This window comes from Rhopalosiphum padi, chromosome 1, assembly GCF_020882245.1.
Source record: "Rhopalosiphum padi isolate XX-2018 chromosome 1, ASM2088224v1, whole genome shotgun sequence".
In the NCBI taxonomy this organism is placed as follows: Eukaryota; Metazoa; Arthropoda; class Insecta; order Hemiptera; family Aphididae; genus Rhopalosiphum; species Rhopalosiphum padi.
Genome location: NC_083597.1, coordinates 57,125,267 through 57,148,645, shown reverse-complemented (window position 1 = coordinate 57,148,645; position 23,379 = coordinate 57,125,267). Strand labels below are relative to the sequence as shown.

The window sequence follows — 23,379 nt, the reverse complement described above, 5'->3', positions numbered from 1 at the left end:
GTTTATCATTAATCATTATTAGATTAGGTTAATAACAGTTTTTGAGTTCACAACGTTCACGTTTTTATAATATTGTTTTTGAAGTTTAAACATCAGTTTTTTTGTAAAAATGTCGAAACATAAAATAACGTCTTATTTTGAAACAAATTCACCGAAAAAATGTAGAGCGAGTAACACTGATGGTAACGCAAAAAAAACTATGATTGAAATGCAGACACAAATGTCTGATACACAAATTCCAACGTCCACGTCTTCAAGTGAAGAACTGTCATCAAGCAATCAAGTTAGTTTACTTGATAGTACGGATATAGGAAATTTTATAAATGAAACTGCAGATGATTTTACTAAATCATTAATAGTTAAAAGAAGTAACATCCCTGCATCAAATTTTATTTTTCCTTTTTCAACCCACATAAAAAAAGGGAAAGCTGAAAAACGGTATTTGCGTGTCAATCATTTCGAGAAATACTCGTGGTTAGAATATTCAAATATTAAACATGGTTTGTTTTGTAAAACTTGTGTATTGTTTCTGACTTCAAGTCTTGGTGGTATGCATAAGACACAACCATTAAAAACCTTAGTAACTGAGCCCCTAAAGAAATATGCGAAATTGCTAGGTAAAGATGGAGCTTTGGATGTACACAATAATACTATTTATCATAAGAATGCTGCACAACAAGCAATTGATTTTCTAACCACATACTCTGAACCGTCTAAAGAAATAATAAATTTATTACATTCAAAAAGAAATGAAGAAATACTAGAAAACAGGGCTCGATTACGGCCAATTATTGATAGTATTGTATTTTTGGGGCGACAAAACATACCTCTTCGTGGTCATCGAGACGATGGTAGAGAAATATTTGGGGGACAAAATGAGTCAGTGATAAATTGTGGTAATTTTAAAGAAATATTAAAATTTAGAGTTGATTCTGGTGATCATTTGCTTGAGAATCATTTAAGAACATCTCATTCCAATGCAACATATATCAGTAATGTCATTCAAAATGAGATCATTGAATGTTGTCGACAAGAAATTTTACATGTTATTATGTTGGAAGTAAATAAAGCCAAATATTATAGTGTTATATTTGATGAAACTACAGATATATCTAATGCTTCACAAATCACTTTAAATATCCGTTATGTTTTCAAAGATCAAGTTCTGGAAAGGTTTATAGGTTTTATAGATTGCCATAAATATATATTTGACAAAGAAAAGGGACATTTGTCAGATATTAATGAGGAAGATGAAAGTGTTGAGCACTCTGAGCCAAAAATTACAGGAGAACTATTAGGAGAAACTGTTGTAAATATATTAAAAGATTTTGGATTCAATTTAGATACATGTGTTGGTATTGGCACTGATGGATGCTCAGTCATGGTATCCACAGCTCGAGGTGCAGTACAACAAATTCAAAAATATGCAAAAAATGCCATTCACTGCCCATGCTCAAATCATGCTCTAAATTTGAGTATTTCAAAGTCATCCACGGTGCAATATGTTCGTAACTGCATAGGAGTTATTAAAGAAGTAATTTCATTTTTTCATGCCTCTCCTAAGCGTAATTTTGTACTTCAAAATAATTTGTCACATCGAACCACTCTTTCTGGGTTGTGTGAAACCCGTTGGATAGAAAGACATGACAGTGTTCTACAATTCAAAAATTCCTTATTAGAGATAGTAGATGCACTAAATGAAATTTCACAATGGGAAGACAATATCTCTTCAACAAAATCCAACATTTTAGTATCTGCCATTTGTAACTGTGATTTTATTTTGTCAATATTTGTATTATCCAGTACATTAAGTGTAACATTTCCTATCAGCAAATTACTCCAAGGAAAAGATGAAGATATTTTCACAGCATCTAAATATATCAAGGACATAATTTCTACTCTTAAAAAATATAGAAGTAACTGTGATGAGGAATTTAATTCAATATTTAGAGAAAGTGAAAATATATTTTCAACACTTAATGTTGAAGTAAAGCTACCAAGAATTTATGGACGTCAGAAATATAGAAGCAACATAACAAATATAGATAAACCAGAAGATTACTATCGTATTAATTTATACATTCCACTACTAGACAGTATTTTAGAAGACTTAAATTCCCGTTTTATCAATAAAGAAAACAAAAATCTCTTAGCATTAATGCAATTGGTACCAAGTAATATAGTACAAGTAAAAGATGACAAAGCACTTAAGCCCGCAATAGAAAACATGTCTGCAATCATCAATGAGCAAACCTTATTTAAACATTTACCGATGGATACCATTCAATCCGAACTTAACATTTGGTATTCAATGTGGTGCAGGCACAAATTAGAAGGTACTAGATATTTCCTAATTTTTTCTATTTGTTGGCTATATTATTACTATTAACTGAAAAATATTTTGTGAAAACCTATTTTGATTTTGCTTTCAGGTAAAGATATACATAAAAATGTTTTGGAATCTCTATCTGAATGTGATAAGACAGTATTTCCTACTATTCAAACAATTTTTGCAATTATATGTACATTGCCCATCAGTGTAGCATCAGCTGAACGTAGCTTTTCGACTCTAAAAAGGTACCTATAACATTTAAAGTAATTAAGAATTTAAAATAATTAAATACATTAAACACTTCTAAGGGATTATGTTTTGAACTTTATTAAACATAATTATAAATTTATTTGTATTAATAATGTTAAACAATTTATTATAAATTAGTCATTAAATCTTCATTGCATATTTTACTCATTCCAATATATAAATATATTGCTTTTTGCTTATTGCTTATTGCTTATTGCTTTGCTTATTTCCTTAGAGTTAAAACATGGTTAAGATCTAGAATGGGAAATAATAGACTTAGTGGTTTGGTGCTTCTGCATGTTCATAGAGATATAAAAGTAAACACAGATGCTATTATTGAAAGATTTGCCAAGCAAAAGAACCGCAAAAGAAACTTTATTTTGTAATATGTTTGATGTTCTGTAAGTCATAATTTATAATTATTACCTTCATATAAAATATAAATAATATATTAATATTAGTTATAAGTTTATTTAATATGTATAATATGTTTGAAGTTTGACTGTTAATTTAGTTTGAATAAAAAATAATTTTTGTTTTAATTTTTTTATTGATACCTATTTCTTTATGTTATGCCGTTGTAGTATAAAGTTTATAATTTATATAATTTATAATTACATCTCATGTACCAAACAATAGAAAAAAAAATTTGATATGAATGCAAATTGTAAGTATAATGTAGGTATATGCAAAATATTTTTGCCGCCCCCCCCTTGTGGCTTCTCAAGAACCGCTCCTGGCCATGACCCGTGACTAAAGGTATATCTTTTATTTTTTATTATTGTAATTTAAATTACAAATATTAAATATTATTTTCGATTGGCTGCATGAAATATTACTGTACGATGCATAAGTAATAGGAAAAAGAAATGATATTATAATATATTAAAAGAAAATGTTGTAAAAATTTCATATTATATCGAAAAATGCAAAATACAATTATGAAATGTGACACTCAAATAGTCTGGAAACGCTCGACGATCGCAGATGTCCCTGTAGCGCAGAGGATAGCGCGTTGGACTTCTAATCCAAAGGTCGTGGGTTCGATCCCCACCAGGGATGGTTTCTTCCAAAATTTTTTGCATTTTTTTCTATGTTTTTTTTCTAAATATCGAATTTAATACTTATTAGTTTTTATATTTTGATATTATTTTAGTTAATTTCCAATTTTTAAAGCATAAATTCGTTTTTAGTGTTTGATAATATTTAGACGTGTATACGTCATGTGATCGACTATTATATAATATTATATCAACTATATAGTGACGACTATCGGGTTATGGTTATATTTTAGGACGGCTATCGAATAATGTTAAGGTATATTTAGTAATTTATATCTATTTAGCAAATGTACGAGTGTACTAAATATTCAAATATTCCGCTTAATATCCAAAAAACCGAATACGATTAAGAACGAATTTACGTGCAATGTTGCCATAATATTTAATTGGCTATCGAACAATTCAGCACGTTGAATTCTTTTAAACTGAAAAATTTAAATGTAATGAAAAATATTAATAATAATATATAAGTTAAATATTTTACAGTTATTATAAGTTATATGTTACCATACACATCGATTCCTGTAACATATTCTTATTTTAATAAATTATCTGAATTTTTTTATCACATATTTTATTTATTTTAAATGTTTACAATTATTTTATCTTTTAATTGTCGGTAATTCTTTTTATTTTTTTTTTTATTTTGTTTCGACGTAGCGCTAATTAACGACGTTGATGCTAAAAACTATCTTTGAATTTTTATGACTTAAAAATTGTTAACCAAAAAACGGTTTATGCCATTGTCCTTGTTTTTAATAAACTTTCTATGTGCATTCTGAATTGGTTTTTCGATGTTTATTTCTGCGGAAGTATCAAAATAAATATTGTGCTCATCGTTTGATAAAATAACGTTTTAAAAACAAATTTATAAATTGAGTATGTTCTTAATCATATTACTAAAAATGTCGTTCTCGATCGTAGTTAATCGTTGGATAGGTTTTCGTGGGACGTTATATAATTTATTATGTTATTGAAAATAATGTATCTCTAGTGAGTATTAAATATAAGATGATGAATAAGCGATACTTGTATTATATAATAATTATATTAATATTACGTATATGATAAAATACATTAAATATTTACGAAGCCATAAAATATATACCTTTGTATAGTTTATTATAATATTATAATTCATATTCGCAGAAAAGAGCAAGCGATGATGTTTGACGACGGTGTTCAAATCTACCTCTCTGAAGTAGGGTATCTGTCTTTTCCTCTTAGTAGCTCGCGCGCAATCGAAGGATTGTGCAGGCGCGTAAAATTCACTACAATCATCATAATAACCGCGCGACCGTCGATTATAGTCGAAAAATCAAACATTACTCACTAATTATTATGATGGATTATCATAAACAACTCACGTTGCGTTATTTTATTTTTATAAAAATTTTATTTTGTATGTCGATATATTGGCGACTTACGTTACATAATTGCTGCATACCTACCATTTTGGCGTACAAGACACGCCGTTGTTACGAGTTGTTTTTCAAGTATAGTTGAGTAACAATACCTATACCTACTTCATATATACTCGTAGTACGCCGTACATATTGTGTAGCTTTTAGTGGATATTATTATTTTATTTATGTGCGACTTAGGCGTCGATTGTTTTCAGTTTTGCATTTGTTGCGCGAAAGTACAACCCGCGGATCTAGCTAATGCAAGCGTTCGAATGAAAATAAAGTTTCTAAACAACATAATAATATATTATATACGAACAGATAAAAAAAAGTCACAACTACACTATATTGTTATCCGTTTCGAAATAAAATTAAATTTGGTGTTCTGATTTTTGTTTTGAATAACATTCATAATATTATGATTCGGATAGATCGAATTGGCCAAACAGTCGGATGCAGTAATGTATAAATTATTTAATTTTGTGTAAATAATTTTAAAAAAATCGTCGTTTTTGCGCTAATATATAGAATTTTGAAAATTTATTTTAACAGTAGTCACACCCAATTACAATATGTATAAGTATGTATACTGTAAATATGCAAAGTTTTCCAACAGTTTCTGCAGTTATTTAATCATCAATAAACAATGACTCAATGGAAATTATTAATGAACCATTATATTTATTTTATTTTGTGCGCCTAAAGTTTCGAAAATTGAATAATTCACGAGCTTCGAAAACAAACCCATATTTTAATTTCCTATGTTATTTCACAAGATTAATAAAATAACATAACAGATTTATATTAATGAAGTGTATTTCGTTGTGCAATAAAATTTACTAACTCCGTAAAGACTAAAGATTTACGCTGAACTGCAGATACAATTACTTTATAATAATATGTATAAGTGTATAACAGTTTACAGAAATACCTATGACATCGAGAGAGTCGTTAAAAAAAGACTGCTGAAATTTAGAATTTATTCCATAGACAAAAAAAAAAAGGTGCCTATTTAATATACGAACTTCATATTATTACTGTGTACGATTATTTATTAACTGCAGGGGAATAGTAATGCACGTGACACCTTTTTTTTGCAATAGATGTATTTTTGACACTATAAAAAAAAAATGGTAAATTAAAAATATTTGACGAAAAACATAGTCTGTTGACTGTTAGTAATGGTTGCGAAAAAAAAAATTTGCAAGACGAACGTAAATATATTATCTACGTACTACCATTTACCATTGAGTATAATATATGGTCGTATTACGTATAATAGTAGATCAGTATAAAATAAATGAGGGACGGACATTTGATGGGCAGTAAAAATGTTTCGATTTTTATCGTTGAGGTGAATCCTGGATTGAAAATTGGATCTCATTAGTACTTTAAAGTTTAAAAGATCAAAAGTAAAAAATGTCCAGGAATTTTTAAAATAATCAAGAAAAAAATATTTAAGGAAAACGGGAATTTAACGCAAAACCTATAGTTGACAAAATCAATAATGTTTTTTTTTATTGAACTTAAAAACAAATAACTAAAAGTTTATAATATAAGCATTTTATATACAATATACGATTTTCAAAATATTTTTTAAAAATTTTCAATATTCTCATAAATGTCGATATAAAAAATTATTTGCTCACTTAGAAATTAAAAAATTTTAATACAAGGTTTCAAATAAATTGCTTTTATATATAGTTATTTAAATATTAAGATACGTCAAAATCACAAACATTTGTAAATAGTTGCGTAGTTAAATTGTTTTTTAAATGTTCAATGTTTATAGTTAAACGGATAGAAAATGTAATGTAAATGTCTCCATAAGTAGTTTGTACTAAATGTACTGTAACTAAAATCTAAAATATTAAATATTTGAATAAATAATAATGATTGTATAGTTATTTTGATATAATAAATTTTAAAACACTTTTTGTAGGCGCTTTGAACGTGTTTTATTGTAAGTTTTACGCTCCCAATAAAATTGTTCAATGTAGTGTTTTTGGTAAAAATTAATTCAATTTACCATATATTATTAATAATCAATTAAACTAGAAATAATGTAAAATCTTCTTAGTAATATATATGACAGATTGTTTTCGCTCACAATAGTTTTTTTTACATGCAATACTATTATTAAATTCAAATGAAATACATACATACATTACAGTTAGTATATATTCTTAAATACACTAACTAGTAACTTCTAGCACTACTAACTACTGCAGTACAGTATAGCGGTTACTTACTTTACCCATATTTTTTCCCATTAAATCCGGTGTCTGCACTGGCCACTGCAGGTGTATATTTTAATCGGATCACATTACTCATTAATTACTATTATCATTTATCACGGATTATTTAAAATATAAATTAATATAGACATAAGTATTTATAATTAATTTCTAATACATAACTACTAAACATAATATAAAGAATTTATCGTATTACTCTATTATTCCTATTGGCTGGACAGTTGTGGTTTTGAACTGTTTGGTATAGGTACACAGTTATCAACAATATCGTCATATGTTTGATTCCATTAAAATAAAGGGTAAATGGGTACCTGATCTGTTGTACAATTGGGACTAAGTCGGGGCACTGTAATGGATGTATTAAATTTGAATTCAATGATATATAATTGTATATAAAGAACGATTTTAAGTGGAGACGGGCTATTAGCCTATATAGAATATTTTATATGCAGTAAAATGTTTATTGCCGATTAGAAAAAATCAGCAATTTAATTTTTTTTGCCTTTGAATAGCTCAAAAATAGTAAAAAAAAAAGAATATACATTGTAGCTTGTATAGAAAATGATAATATAGACACTTCCTGAAAATTCCAAAGATCTACAGTTATTTCGTTTTTGAGTTTAAAAAAAAAAAAACAAAATTGGTTTTATTTCAAAAATTAGATTATCGTAAAATTTCCGGATTTCTTTATTTTTTTTTCCGAAAATTAATAAAAACAGACAATTTTTTACTTTTGACTTCTAATGTACCAACTACTCGTAGATTTAATGTACTATAAGAAACAACTCAAATAGTTGAAAATCGAAGAATCTAAAGTACATTATATATTAGTATATTATCTATACGTAAATTTTATGGAAATAAAAACTTTAAAAATATAATATTATTATTCATAAACCATATACTCATATTAATGACAATACATATTCTACATATTAGTAATGGTAATACACGAATTTGATAAAGATTGTACAATTTTACTGTCTATAGGTACTCTTTATACTGTATAGACTATGACTATACAGTATAGTACTATAGTATATTATGCACGAGATATAGACAATATACCATATATCATTTCTGTTCTTGCTTACATGTGTTAAAATACATATATTTAGACTTGAAGAAAATTGTTTCATTATAATTATTTCGAATATTCTAAGAATCACTACGGAACAAGGATAATATTAACTAACATTTTAATTAGAATAATTTTTTTTTTAATTTGAAATATGAACCTTAAATTAATTTTATATTAAATATTTCTATCTGAAATATAGTTCGTATAACTAAAAATCTAGTTAAGTCAACTATAAATCTAGTTTTTATTTGTTACTAATCGATAATTAATAAAACATTTAAATTTATCTCATCACCATGCATATACCTATAAAAGAAGTTAAATATTCTGGGTCAACTGTTTTTTCCACGTATTTTCAAGCTCAAAGTATTTTAGGATTCGTTTTATATTAAATTGGGTTCCCTCTAGGAAAGTACCATAACAAGATTTTGTAGGGATTTAAAAAAGTGTACAAAGCATCGGATAGGTTTTGAATATTTCTCAATTACTTGTTAGTTTGAAAAAGGTTATTTTATTCTAATATTATACACGGGTTTTTGCTATACGTACAAAGCTCTTGTGAAATAGATACATATTTAATATATTGTTTAGTACATACATAGTGCTATAAAGTAGTTAGGTCTCATAAATCAATTTTAAATCCGATCAAATATAACTTGAATATATGCCATTAAAAACTTTTAATGTGTTTTATAAAATATTATATTTTTTATAATATTTACTTTGATTATTTTTAATTTTCTGATTTTAAGCTCGTTTGAGTTATAGATTTACTTTAAGAACAAACCCTTCAAAATACTTTTATTTTTATTTAATTTGTAGTTTATAAATATTGTTACCGTTCTACAATAACTTTACATAAAACACGAAAAAAATGAACATTATTAAAAAATAGTTGATTCCACATTCCGTTACATAAAAAATATCAATTCTGATTTTATTCAACACTCATTTTTTTCAAACGTTATTAATAGTTTTTAAGAAGCTTTCAAGTTTAAGTTATAAATAAATATTTTAAAATATAAAAATATACACGACATAGGAAATAGACGTTCATTACGCGTACTATATAATCATTTTGCAAAAGTATTAGTGAAGTGCACGTTATGGATGTTAAGTTATAAGTTATAGGGTGCTACCACTGGATATCCTCCCTAATCTCACGATTCATGTTAACTACTTTTATTTGTCACTTTTCAAACCTACTCATTGTACAAAAATTCTATAGAGTGTAGATTTATTTCAATAAATAAAAAAAGTTACCTATGTTAATAATTAATAAACAATATATTTAAAGTTAATATTGAGAAAAATATTAATTAAACTTGGTTAAAAATAAGTTTATTTATTTTTCTTAAATATCACCTTGTTCAAATGTAGGCAGTGTCGAAGTAATTGTGAAATTTCCAATTTTTTTAAAATAATTATCAAAAATTTTGTTAAAAGTGTATCTTATTATTATTTCTTCATAGTGCATATTAGCGGTAATAGTTAAAGCAATTACACGTTTGTCTCAACTTAATTATTAAATGTATGCATTTTTATTAAAAATAATTGTATAGAGTGACTAAACAATAAAATGGCTAATTGATTAACAAGCCATAGTCTTATACATAAATATGTATATAAACATGGTTTTAATCTAATAAACTATTGTTTTAATAAACTGGCAAACCTGCAGTTATTTTAAAGAATATTTTTACTCGCTAAATTAGTAATTTAATTAGAAAATTAACTAGGTAACTAGATAATTATTTAAAAAGTTAATATTCATTTAGTTGAAAATAATATTAGTATTATACATTTGCATACCCAGAATATTAGTTTTAGTAGTTCAAAAATTTGAAAATATACAAAGTTCTATGAATATTTTGATGATATGATTGTTACAAATTACGATAATTAAGGTAAATAAAATTTAAACCTAAAAGTTGTAATAATAATATTTACTTACATTTATCTATAGTGTTGTAATATGACCATTGACTATTTAAAATTGCTTTTATTATTATTATGATTATTTTATATGACCAGAATCTCTCGATGAAAAAAAGAAAAAAATGAATACAACCAAGTTTCAGAACACTTTTACTAGTTTTACTCTGTCAAATTGTTGTTTCCGTTGCAGTTACAAGAGAATTAAACGCTTTTTGAAGCGTGACAATATTGTGACTACAATATTGTTCGAATGTTGTTAGGTTTAGAATTGTCATTAGGCTTCTGGGAATTGTTCTTTATTTACTAATAAATCTTAATGTATTTATAAAATCAAACGTTTATGTAAATGCCATATATGTATATTAGCTATAAGCGAAAAGAGATGTTTGTTTTAGATGCTTTGATTCATAGTAGAACCTTTCGGTAACGTATAATCTAAAACACAATATTATGTAATTTAGTGACTCAGCGAATACTTTTCTCATGGCATTTGAATTACCTCACCACATATTGTGATTGTAAAAACGATGTGCGCTTTCGGCAAACTAATTTTCGGTACAGTTAAAAGTTCAACAAGTTGCACGCAGAAATTGGAGATTTGTATTACTGTCTTATTAACAACTTATGTAAAAACGGTCCTTATTAATTATTTTGGTCTGTTAATAAATATTGTGCTTATAAATGATTCAACTATATAAAATTAATTAAAATAGTAATAATAATCTTTATTTACGGAAATTTATACCAAATGTTTGGTATGCATATCAATGGGTATATACTATATATATTATATTTTTGAGGATATTTTATTATACTACATTTATAATTCTATTATTATAATTTATTTTTGTATTTGTAATACGGTAGATTGAATAGAAACAAATCGCATGTATAATTTAACACAGTTTATAGTATATAATTAAGGTACTAATTATAATATTATATCATACAATATATTAATATAGCTATTATTAGATTATAAATCAATATACTGACGTACGTACCTTATAATGACACGGATAGATTCATGCTATAAATAGTTAACAATTAATCTGAATATTTAATTATATGTCAATCAACATGAATTAATAAAAATATCGTCAAATTCAAATATCCATATACCTATACGGCTATGCCCTACAAACAGGTAGTTCAAAAAGATCCAAAATATTTTGAATATTCTATAGCTACGAACAAAAATACTCGCTTTCGGCTGAACTTTATCGATTAAGTTTTACTATCGCCATATCACGATAGCGGGTGACTTACTCGAGTAAAAACCCTATTATATTATGCAGATGATGTGAAGATATTTCATAGACGATATTTCTCCATTATGTCAAATACTCGCATACTTTCGTCCTATTTTCTCAGTTACTCATCAGTTACCTAACCTGCATTTAATATTTAGTCTTGTGGTTCTCAGGAAATTTAAGTTTTATTCCCCACTCTGACACTGCAACTGTTGTAGTAGAGCATTTACAATTTTCGGATTAATCATACGTAGCACAATATATATTTAAGTCGGCTTCGTACCAACTACCAGAGGTATATTTTATCCTTGTTCATCCTTTGTTGAAATACGAACCAGTAGTCTGTCACCCGTTTAAATCTTGAAAGTGTCTAAAATAAAATGTTGAACTATGCTCCTTTTATGGTTATTAGTTTCCTGTACGAACCTTATGATTGTACTAACGCAAGACATTTCAACGTTAAATTTTCTCGCCGTGAAAAAGTAGACACAGAATTTTTTTCAGTTATGAGTGTTATGACCATCATTAGACGTTTCTGATCTGCTGCTTGTTGCCATACCATTTAGAGACATTTAAATATTTGAGTGTCTTTTCGTTCCCATTCTTCTAGAAACCAATCCGAATACTATTATATTAAAAAGCCGATATTAAAAAGTCATAATATGGTAATAATTGCAAGATTAGAGTTACAAATTACTAATAAGTAACTAATATAAATCATTGTGTTATACTTAGATATCATAAATAAATGAAATATATAAATAAATATATTCATTATAAATACCTTAGTTTACTATGTTTTTGCTCATATATACTAACATACCAAAATATGTAAATAGTGTGATTAGTAATTAGCTTTGTTTCTGCGTATTTATTTTATCAACCATGTTAAATTTCCGTTGTCGTTAAATAAAATAATGATAATAATGAAAATATTAAAATTTAAGGATTCAAATGTATTTTAAGTGAAGACAATTTTACGGTAGAAAACTGAATAATTGAGTTTACTTAGTTATTGTGGCTCATCGAGAGTTATTAATACAACGAAGAATATATTATAATCTTATTAATATTATTGAAATACATTTTTTTAGACTGCCATGTATAGTCAAACACAATTGTTTATTTTAATACAGATATTTTATGTTGATTATAAATTTTTGTAATTTAACGGAATAAATACAAAAAAGTTTTCTCGTCAAAAAGTGCGAGTCGAAATGTATAGAAAAAAAAATGTTTGGTTGAATTAAATTCATAAAGTTAAAAATTATCTTTTCAATTTTAGAATAAATTAATTATTCTTATTGTCTAATATGTTAATTAGTATTAAAACCACTTAAATGTGTAGGGTTGTGTTTACGATCAGAAAATTACGTTCAGGCAATATTTAATATTACATTTTTCATCTTTAATATTGTAATTGTTTTTTAACAAATGTTATTATATTATAAATTATTTTTACAGCCTGGAAGTTGTTTATTTTTTTTAGCACTACAAATTTCTTTAAGCGTGCAATATAGTTGTTCAAAAATTAGAAAAACATGGCTGTAGTATTTAGTTATTATTGTTATTAATGATTATTTAGTTACGTGGAGATTTAAAAATTATAATATTAAAAACTGCAAACGAAAATCGCAAGCTACAACATATAAATTCTGTCACATCTGTACGGTAATAATTATAGTGTGACACAATAGACCTATAAATTATACTGCTCAACATTTTATAGATAACTAAATACCACATACGTGTACAAAGAGAAGTCCCAATTAATATGTCTTGTCTATTGTGAACCATTTAGCATGTGTTCCGATCTATTTGAAGCTTTTGTAGTAAAGATTGAAAATTAATAAAAAATATTAAAATCAATCACGAGTCATGACATTATACATTATAACCGGCAATAGTTATGCGGAGTTTGGAATAGAATTACAATGTAGTAATATATATTATATTATTAATATGTATATTGATTTATTGAACTTTGAACAAGAATCCGACTACAATAGATTACTTGAGAAGACAATAATTGTATAATATATGTATGTATAATATTAATATTGTTAACTATACATTGTTTAGTATACATAGCCGGTATACTTAACAATGTTTTAATATACTATGGATCGGAAACTAATTTCCAAAATGATTGAAAATAATTGTCGAGTTTCAGAAAAAAAAATGTAAACAATAGTTGCTATGTATATTAATTTTTGTTTAAAATGCAATTTACGATACACATTCAATTAAATATTATATAACTATTAGGTATAGTAAAAAATGGTCTTAAATGACAACAATTTCCATAAATTTCTTACTAATTAAAATCAAGAATATAATTTTATATCGTGATTTTATTGATCTTAGTCAGAGAAATTATAAATATTTTTATTCTGAATCAGTTTCTTAAAATTTGGTATTTGTAGAAAATTACTAACATGTATAATGTTTTTAAGGTGGCATTTAGATAATATGGAATAATATTTATTTCTTAAAAAGGACTTTTTTGAGAACGACGCATAGTAGGGAATTTGATGACCATTATTAAAAATATACTTATTACTTGGTCCAAAAATCTTCAGTAGGTGTAATTTTATAAAGAGCGTTCAATTCGTTTGGAAACGGTCTTTAGACTAATTGGGACTGATAAATGATAATATGATTAATAACTAATGAAGTTATTAAAGATTTTGCATTATAAATGTACAGCAGTATTATCTGTTATCAATTCATGTAGGTATTAAAATATATATACAGTAATTTAGAGTTTCCAAACTTATTGAGCACGTGGTATATTTTAGGACCAGTCAATAATCTCCAATTAAAATGAAGATTTTGTAATTCTGAACAACTTCACAGCTATGTTCATCCATTTTCCCGTTGAAAAAGCTTCATTTTTAAACATTTTAACAGATTTTAAATCTTTTAAAAGTATTTGAATCTAGTTGGTAATTCTTATTTGAAAAATTATTCAAAAAAATTTAAAGCATATTGCAACCTATTTCGGATTTTTTTTGTATTTTAAATATCTTGTTTGAATATATTAAGCTTTTGGTAGGAAGTTAACATACTTTATATGGGATCGCGTTGTTATAAACCTCCCGTTCTCTTTGCATATCTAATATATAATGTATACCGATAATTATAGAGGTTCTATCTGAGACAGAGATAATATATTATATAAGGTTAAAGATTAAAATAAATCACTGAAAATATATCCAAGATAGTATTAATAATGCCTAATTTATTCAGGAAATTGCATGATTGATTAGGTTATTATCAACAATAGTGTTTATTATTTACGCGTACGCAGAAGCAGTCAAAGTTGAAAATATTTTAAAATTTTTAATGTTGTCTAGAATTTTTTTGGTATTATACTATGATCGATTAAATGTTTTTTAAGATGTAGAGTAAAGAGCTAACTATTTATACTCATTATTGAAATAGAGTTGGGCTTTAAGACTAAACGGAACATATCTACGAACATATCGATAATCTCTAATTATTCTTTTACTTCTTCAAATTTTAAATGGTATTCCTCTTGACTAAAAATGATTTTCTGTTTTTATGTTTTATAATTTATGTTTTTCTATATAGAAACATTGTTCATATACTATCAATACCTATTTATAATAACCCTCTCTATATATATTATATATAACTACAATTTTGATTGGAAACATCAGTTACACATTTTGTAGTAATTATAGAATCGTTTCATTCATACGAAATGCTCGAAACTCAGTTATCCGCAATAGCATACCAGTTCAAATATGACCTTATATAAAACTATACTATTCTTACGGTATATTTTTGGAGTTGAGACTCTGGCAGAGCGCTTATTCTGTACAATTATATAATAACAACGGTATCGGCCATCGGGTACACATGACTGAAGAGTATAATAGGTATAGATAATATTAAAGTAAATAAAAAAAAAACAGAAATTCGAGTCGAGACAGTGTCGGCGTTAGAGGAGGATGACGAACGCGAGACGAGAAGGTAAATAGGGGAGGATGTGGACGATAGGAGGAGCTTTGTGGAGGACGCAAAGCAGACAGCGCGTTATCGTTTGCCGCCGCCGCCGCCCGGCATGAATGAGCAGTATAAACTAACCGTTTTATACGCGAGGCAACGTGCCACCGACTCAGTGCAAGGCATGCGATTAACATGGTCACACAAACGGTACTGTCGTCAACGTGCGCAGCATTCGACGACAAATCCGTCAAAGACGACTACTTGTTTGGCACGTGTGTTCCGCACAAGGTAAGTGGTTGATATAATATTTAGTACACTCGTTTATTTTTCACACCCGCAGGTGGTTATATAACATAATATGATATGGCTCTAGATACGCCGAAATGTATTGTACATTTTTAATTTTTATATTATATATTAATATTTTTAATGTGCCTATTGCGTTTAAAACCAAAAAAAAAAACACTATTTTGTTTACAATTTAAAATTAGGTGCAATTATAGTACACTGTTGTTTGGTTTATGATGTAATAACGAAAAACCAGATAAATCGTTCATTCGGCATAACTTTAGAGTATTATGCGATTGAAATTTGATTTATTATTCATAAATTGGTGTTTTTTGATATTATTTAATACACCGCGATTCTATAAGGCGCTCAAGATATTCGATATTATGACGTCGTTACCAAAATAGTTTTTATTTTAATGCGACGATGCTTACACGAATTTCAAAATAATAGTTATCCCCCGTGTGCCTTCATAGTATGAATATATTTTTGTCGATTTTTTATGAACGGAAATTTTAAACGACAAATTCATGAAGCATTATGTTTAAAAAACCATTATATTGTTATACACAGATCAGGGATAAAAATGCAGTTTGTGCCATTTATTAAATCGAGTTCTAATATATAGTTTACACGTATAATTTTCAATTAAAATTCAAAGTTTATGTTTTAATTCAGGTTTTGAATAAATGTTTTTGTTTAAATATCGTATCTTATGAATGCGAATTTGTACCGATTTATTCATTGTATATGCATAGGTATAACACGCACGATTAGCATATATTTATATGCATGAACGAAACAATGAATCGTTTTATTTTTGGATGATTTAAGTTGTAATAAAACATATCTGTAACTAAAATCAAATTCAATTTTTATTTTACCGTGATCGACGGTTGATAGTTTTTTAAATAGCTTGATTTATTTTTTAACTGAAAAAAATTCTAATGGTTCTAAATTCCAACATGAAGCCACACAACATGTAGCAATATTTAATTATTATTAAAAAATATTAATGTTTTTTTTTCATTTTTTCAACTTATTAATAATTTTTAAAATTTTAAGTAGATTGCTGGTAAAATATACAATTATATTTCGAAATCGTTGATAATTTTTTCATAACTTATTAGTTATTTTATGTTTAGAATATTCAATTTCCCATTTATTTAGATGCAATAGCTACCGCATGCAACATGTTTCTTGCAACATTAAGTATCTTTATAAAAGTTAATGAACAAATTTATATCCAAGTTAAAATTGTTGAATATGTTGTTATACGTGTATGTAAGTGTATGTTTGGGTATTAACTTAAATTAAATAGGTATAAAATAAATAAAAATAGGAGTGGGTTAAAAATTAAAAGTTAATAATATTCAATAAAGAACTTATAATTGTTGTACATTTAAAAATGTCCACACAGAATATTTAAAATATTTATGTTGAATGATGCACGTTATAAATCGTTTGCTTTTTAAATATAAAAATAATATTGTTTTTGTACATATATTTATTTTATATGGCTTAACTTTAGGTTAAAATATTTATATTTATCATAATATTAATTATTAACTGAAATTGTTTTTAAGAAAGTTCTGTGTACTCGTAAATTTGAATTTATTTTATTTATAAGTGAAATCTTCGTAAACAATAATATACAAGTAGTAATACACGTCTGGTGCATACTAAGCATACATTTTACGTATAAATTGATATTTTGTTTGAGCATAATATTATATTATTATTTAATTTCATTACGATCAATAATTTTTAAATTTTAAATTAATGTTTTTTGTTGTTTATTAATAACCGTAATAGTAACAGTAATAATAATAATAATTATTATAAATATTTCTCTATTAAATAATGTACATTCTTCAGTTATTGTAGTTTTATTGTTTGAGAGTAAAAAAATGTACAATAAATTGTGCAATTGTGCAATGAATGCAAAATAATAGATGTATTTATAATTTAATAATTATTATTTATACGTCATACTTTTGTTGTTTATTTTCTATCAAAATGTTTTTATATTTTAACATTGTTCAATTTGATACGAATAATTATTAGGTAGTAAATATGTATAAATAAGTTTTGTAGAGTGATTATGTACATATATACAGGCACTATGTTATGTTATTGTGTACCGCGTTTTTTATTGTTGCTAAAAAAAAATATGAATTCCGATAAAATTAAAAAAAATGCTTGTGAAATGTATTTATTGTGCGTACATTTCAGATTTACGATCACTAATTCGTAATGAGTATATTAATCGTTTTATCATTATTTTATTTATTATTATTTTTTTTTTTTTATAGAAAATCACTGTATTCAAAAAAGATTCTGGTAGTGTTTATTTTGCCCAAAATTTTTAGTAATCGAATCATATAGTATTTAGTTAATTACTAGCTATGTACTTTATATACAAACAACGAATGATCAATTTGTTGTATATACTACGTCCTTTACATAATAATATATCCCTTTAAAGTTATGAGCCATGGATACACTAAAACTAAAACAAAAAGTTGTAGGTAATAGGTACAATATTAATAAGGATAAAGTGAATATTAAAATATTTATCTATAAGTTGTAAGTTTTAGAATGTTCTTCTCCGATATATTAATATATTTATTGCCTATTCATTGCGCCGTACAACACTGATAATGTAAAATTTGTCAGTAATAGGCCAGCGGGTATTTGCTTAACTTGGCGCAGGCTATTACATAGTAGTGTATTATTAATTATTATTATGTGGAAACATCGAATTTCAAAATATTATTTTAAGAGGAGCTTGATAAGAAATTGGATATTTTTTTGAATTTAAAGTTGCTTAAAATCATAAGAAAAACTATGATTAAATTTAATTTGAGTTAATTGAAATTATTATAATAAGTAGTTTTATAAAAATTAAGTTGGTACAATACATTTAACTTAAATAAATCCAAATAAACTAAAGATGTATTTAAACATTATTTTAATTTATTATCTTTTGTAATTAAATACTTGTGAATGTTGTTATAATCAGTATTTTAAATTTAAATTATATGTTTTATATGCTCTACTGGGTTTCTGATTTTAGTATCTAAAATGAGAAAAAAAATAGACACTTCATTAAGTACATTTTATTTTTAATTTAATAATACAACTTTAAATGTAAAAATATAACGAAGAAAAATATTTTATATTTGACCATCGAAATAATTATATTATATAACAATTTTATTACCTTAGTTCGTTCATGTAACACCATAATATAGATTACATTTGAAAAAGAGTTGATCTGTGTTCGCGTTGAATTTGATCGTTTTAAAATTTGGAGATGTACATAGAAACAAATTGTTTGTTTAAAAAAATAAAAAATATGATTGTCTATTTTATCAAAATATACATTTGTTCCTCAATAATTAAAAAACACTAATACAAAATAAAAATTTAATGCTTTTACTACATATTAATACATTATGTTTATTTTATTAAAAACACATTATATTAAATATCAAATAATATAAAGATCACAATAAGTAGGATTATTAGTTTTAATAAATATAGTATAAGATACACAAATTCGATAAATCTATTTAAAATACTTTTGTATAATATTATAATATACATGACTTATTAAATATTATTATATTGCAGAAGACGTCAACATAATAGAATATGTTATTTCAACTTTGGTCGTACATAGTTATAGGATTTAATAATATAAAATATCGATAATACACTATATATAGATTTCGTGGAAAATTTTAAATGTTGAGTTAATACTTATTATATTTTTATTTTATCATACAATGTAAGCTTGTAACACAGCTATTGTTATTTATACTAGAATGCAAAATGTTTCCATAATTTGTACACGTGTCATCACATAGCCATTATATTATTATACATTGTGTAATTGTGTCGTATAATATTGCACGGGAAAACTATAGTTCTATATAATTAATAATTATATTGTATATTATCTATTTATAGTATTTATACACATATATTTATATATACGGTGTGAACATAAAGAACTGATTAATTAACTAACTAGATGTACTGCATTTTTGGTCTAATCTATACAAAACAATTATGCAATTATTAATAATATTATTAAACTAAAAAAAAAAATAATAAGAATATTGAAGTTACATTAATTTTTAGTTTTTCGTGTTGGACACTGCATATACTAGAAATAGCGTCTCCAGTTCAAAATGCCATCTGGAAAAAAATCCGCATACTGTAGGTAGGTACAACCTAAATCCTAATAATATAACGTATAGAATATAAAGTAAGAATGCAAAGTAGGATTTTTAACATTTTTTATTATACGCTTAACTTAAAATCGTAAATAAAAAATATTATGAAGAATTAAAAAGAATTCGTTATAATAATTATAGACTATATAATAATACATTACGAAGGTAATATTGTAAGTATACCCCATACTTAAGGGGTGGCTGAAAATATTTTGTACAGACTACTAAAAGGGTAAAGGAAATCAATAGTAAAATCACCTATGGTGCCTATAATAACTAATTATAGTAATAATATAGTGAATAGACTAACGTATTATATATTTTTTTCAAGGAATTTTTAGGTTTTTGATCACGTTTTTATATTATTAATTTTTTTTCATATTGTATCATATTATTTTAATTTTGGTTTTAAAAATTGTAATCAGTACCTAATGTTTACTGGAAACTCGCCATTAGCGAAACCAATAATCATATTGAATATTATTGGACAAACAGATTGTACGCGCCGTTGTGATAGTGCTGTGATATATCTTCGATGATTTCATTTTTGATGTATGCCATTTCAGATTTTTTTTTTGATTTTTTCTATTTATTGACTTACCTTAGGTGCCATGTCTAACAATTTTAGAAGATAAAAATGGTAAAAAAATAAAAATTTAGTAATTAAATTGCATAAAATATCGATTTGCAGGACTGATCTAAAATTGTTAGCAAGAACGTTAAAACAGCTCTTTGAGTTATCTAATTTTTTAAATATTACACAATATTTAACTAGTGTTTAATATTTGTCTTGTTTTATGAACATATTTAATTATAAAATTAACTACAAGTTACTTACAGCAGGAACTTTAATTTTACTAAAGAATGTGTAATATGGATACTATATTATATAACAATTTTTATAATTATATAATATAAGTTATAACATCGTTTTTCTGCAATTATTATAATCGTCTTATGATATAAATGGAACATTTTTCTCCTTGGTTATCGACGTAGATTTTGATAGACACACACACAATTGTTAAGTTACTTGTTTACATTATATAATGTTTAAGAAATTGTGAGAAAATTTGAAAAACGTCTATTCAATAATAAATTAATGAACCTAAAAGTGAAATATAGTATTTGCCAAAAATTGTACACATAGAGTAGGCAGTTATTATAATATAATATGCACGCGTTACATACCTATAAAGTAAACATTTAACATTAGTTAGCTGTGGAAAGAAAACAATAAAATTCGAAAAGCAATTAACCGGCGGCGGCACGTCGACGAAAATGCATAATGCGAACCGAAACAAAACCATGAGCCCAAAGAATCCGTATCACATGATAGTCATCGGTACACACGGTTGCCCCGAGTCGTTAATTCGCATGTACCTACAACTGCTTTTGATACGTGTACGGTGTACCTACGATGATGTAGTGTGTTGAGTTATATCGATATGGTACGCGTATACATATTACATTTTTAATTGTGTTATCTTACATATTATTATACCGCGTTTATACACTATAAATATAATAATACATATACACAGCGATACAACAATTATTTATAGGTACATACTGAATGATCTATTTAACGTAAGACACTCGTTATTTCAAAAAATTATTAACGCTGATGAACATTTTTTTTTTTTTACATAATTTTAAATTTTTAAAAAGCAATATTTTTACATCTTATTTTACATTTTCATTCCTATTATTCGAAAGCAGAATATTTTTTGGAGTACCTACTTCGATACATAAAAGTCGAATTTTGGACGAATATAGTTTATGTCATAAACTATATGAGTATTATATGGGTATTTAAAATTTTTTTAAGCGGAGTGGTACAGAGATACATCGCAACATTTTGTTTCTTTATACTTCGCTCGAAATCTAAATTTAAAAAATACTTATATAAGTTATTACTTATAGTTAACAAACAATTTGTCCGAAATTCGTTTTTTATAGACTAAAAAGCTCCATTAATAGTCTCATTTGGAAATCAATTCAAAAGAGCCAACATTTAAAATTGATAACTTTGAAAAATAGTAAAAATATAATTTTCTAGTTAGATTAGGTTAGGTAAGTAACGACCTCGTTGCGGAAAGCAGTTCCCGCGGCGTCGTCGGTTTAAAAAAACACAACAAAAAAATGTTGTAGTAACGACTTAAAATCACGTAAAAGAAAAATTTTCAAGAACGTTATACGAGTGCCTTAAATTCGCGGTAAAACCTCAGTCATACGCGAGTTCCCGAAGGGGTGAACAAACGGAATTGTATTGTTTACAATTGACTACCGAGATATAATATAATAATAATAATAATATACCATAATATCAATGTTATAATATATTTATTGTGTATATATAACGTACTGCGCATGTATAGCGACGATAAAACACGCGACGTGGCGTAAGCGTATTCACCCGTAGTTTTACGTATGGTCCGCGTGTGCACATATTATTATTATTATATTATTATTACTGTTGCCGAATTAGACAAATCCGTTTAACCACGCTTAACGTCCGGACTGAGGGCAGGTGTAGTATTATAATAATAATAATAATATACACGTATGCGTTTGCGTATATACACATATATATATATATATACACACGATATAATATGCGAACCCCGGACAGAAGAATAAATTAGCGGACCATTGCGAAATAATATAACACGACCGCACAGCCGCGCCGCCGCCGAAACGCACACAGCGACAATAGTGGCACCGGATCTAATCCTATTAATTGCAGCAGGTCGACTGGCCTGTACAGCACTGCAGCACCACCACTACAACTATTAGGTATTATGGTACACACACACACACACACTACACGGCACTACGACTGGCCATAATATAATACACATTGCAATAATACAGTATACAATACTGATGCCGCTGTACGATTATAATATAATATCCGTGTGGCAGATCCCATTGAACAATAATAATACCAACAAACACAGGTAGGTAATTAATTAACGATAGGGGTCCGTGGCGCTTGTTTAATATAACTACATAATAATAATATACACTTACACGCGCATACACTACTACTGCTACTACTACTACTACTACTGTACACTACGGTACTAACGTTGATGCTGCTGCTGCTGCTGCTGCGGAAAAGGGGGTCCGACCACCGGCGGGGCTACCGGCGCACACCGCTATAATGATTATAATAATAACACACTAATACAATGCAACAATGTGACTGTTGTATAGTTGTCGCGTTAAAAGTAGGTATTTAAAAACTGTATACGGCGTAGGCGGCCCGGGGGTGGTTTGTGC

General features: G+C 26.5%; 1 protein-coding gene and 1 non-coding gene across 2 annotated transcripts in view; both read left to right on the top strand.

The window, feature by feature from the left end:
* The first annotated feature begins 21 nt into the window (after positions 1-21).
* The window catches only part of LOC132917481 (zinc finger MYM-type protein 1), a 67,496-nt gene continuing 44,138 nt past the window's right edge, over positions 22-23,379 (top strand). Inside the window, exons 1-2 of the mRNA XM_060978240.1 lie at positions 22-2,336; positions 2,433-2,577. Coding sequence (XP_060834223.1) covers positions 110-2,336; positions 2,433-2,577 — 2,372 coding nt within the window. The 5' untranslated portion in view covers positions 22-109. The remainder of the gene's footprint in view (positions 2,337-2,432; positions 2,578-23,379) is intronic.
* Positions 3,571-3,643, top strand: Trnar-ucu (transfer RNA arginine (anticodon UCU)). The gene has a single exon. It is a non-coding gene; the product is annotated as a tRNA-Arg (tRNA).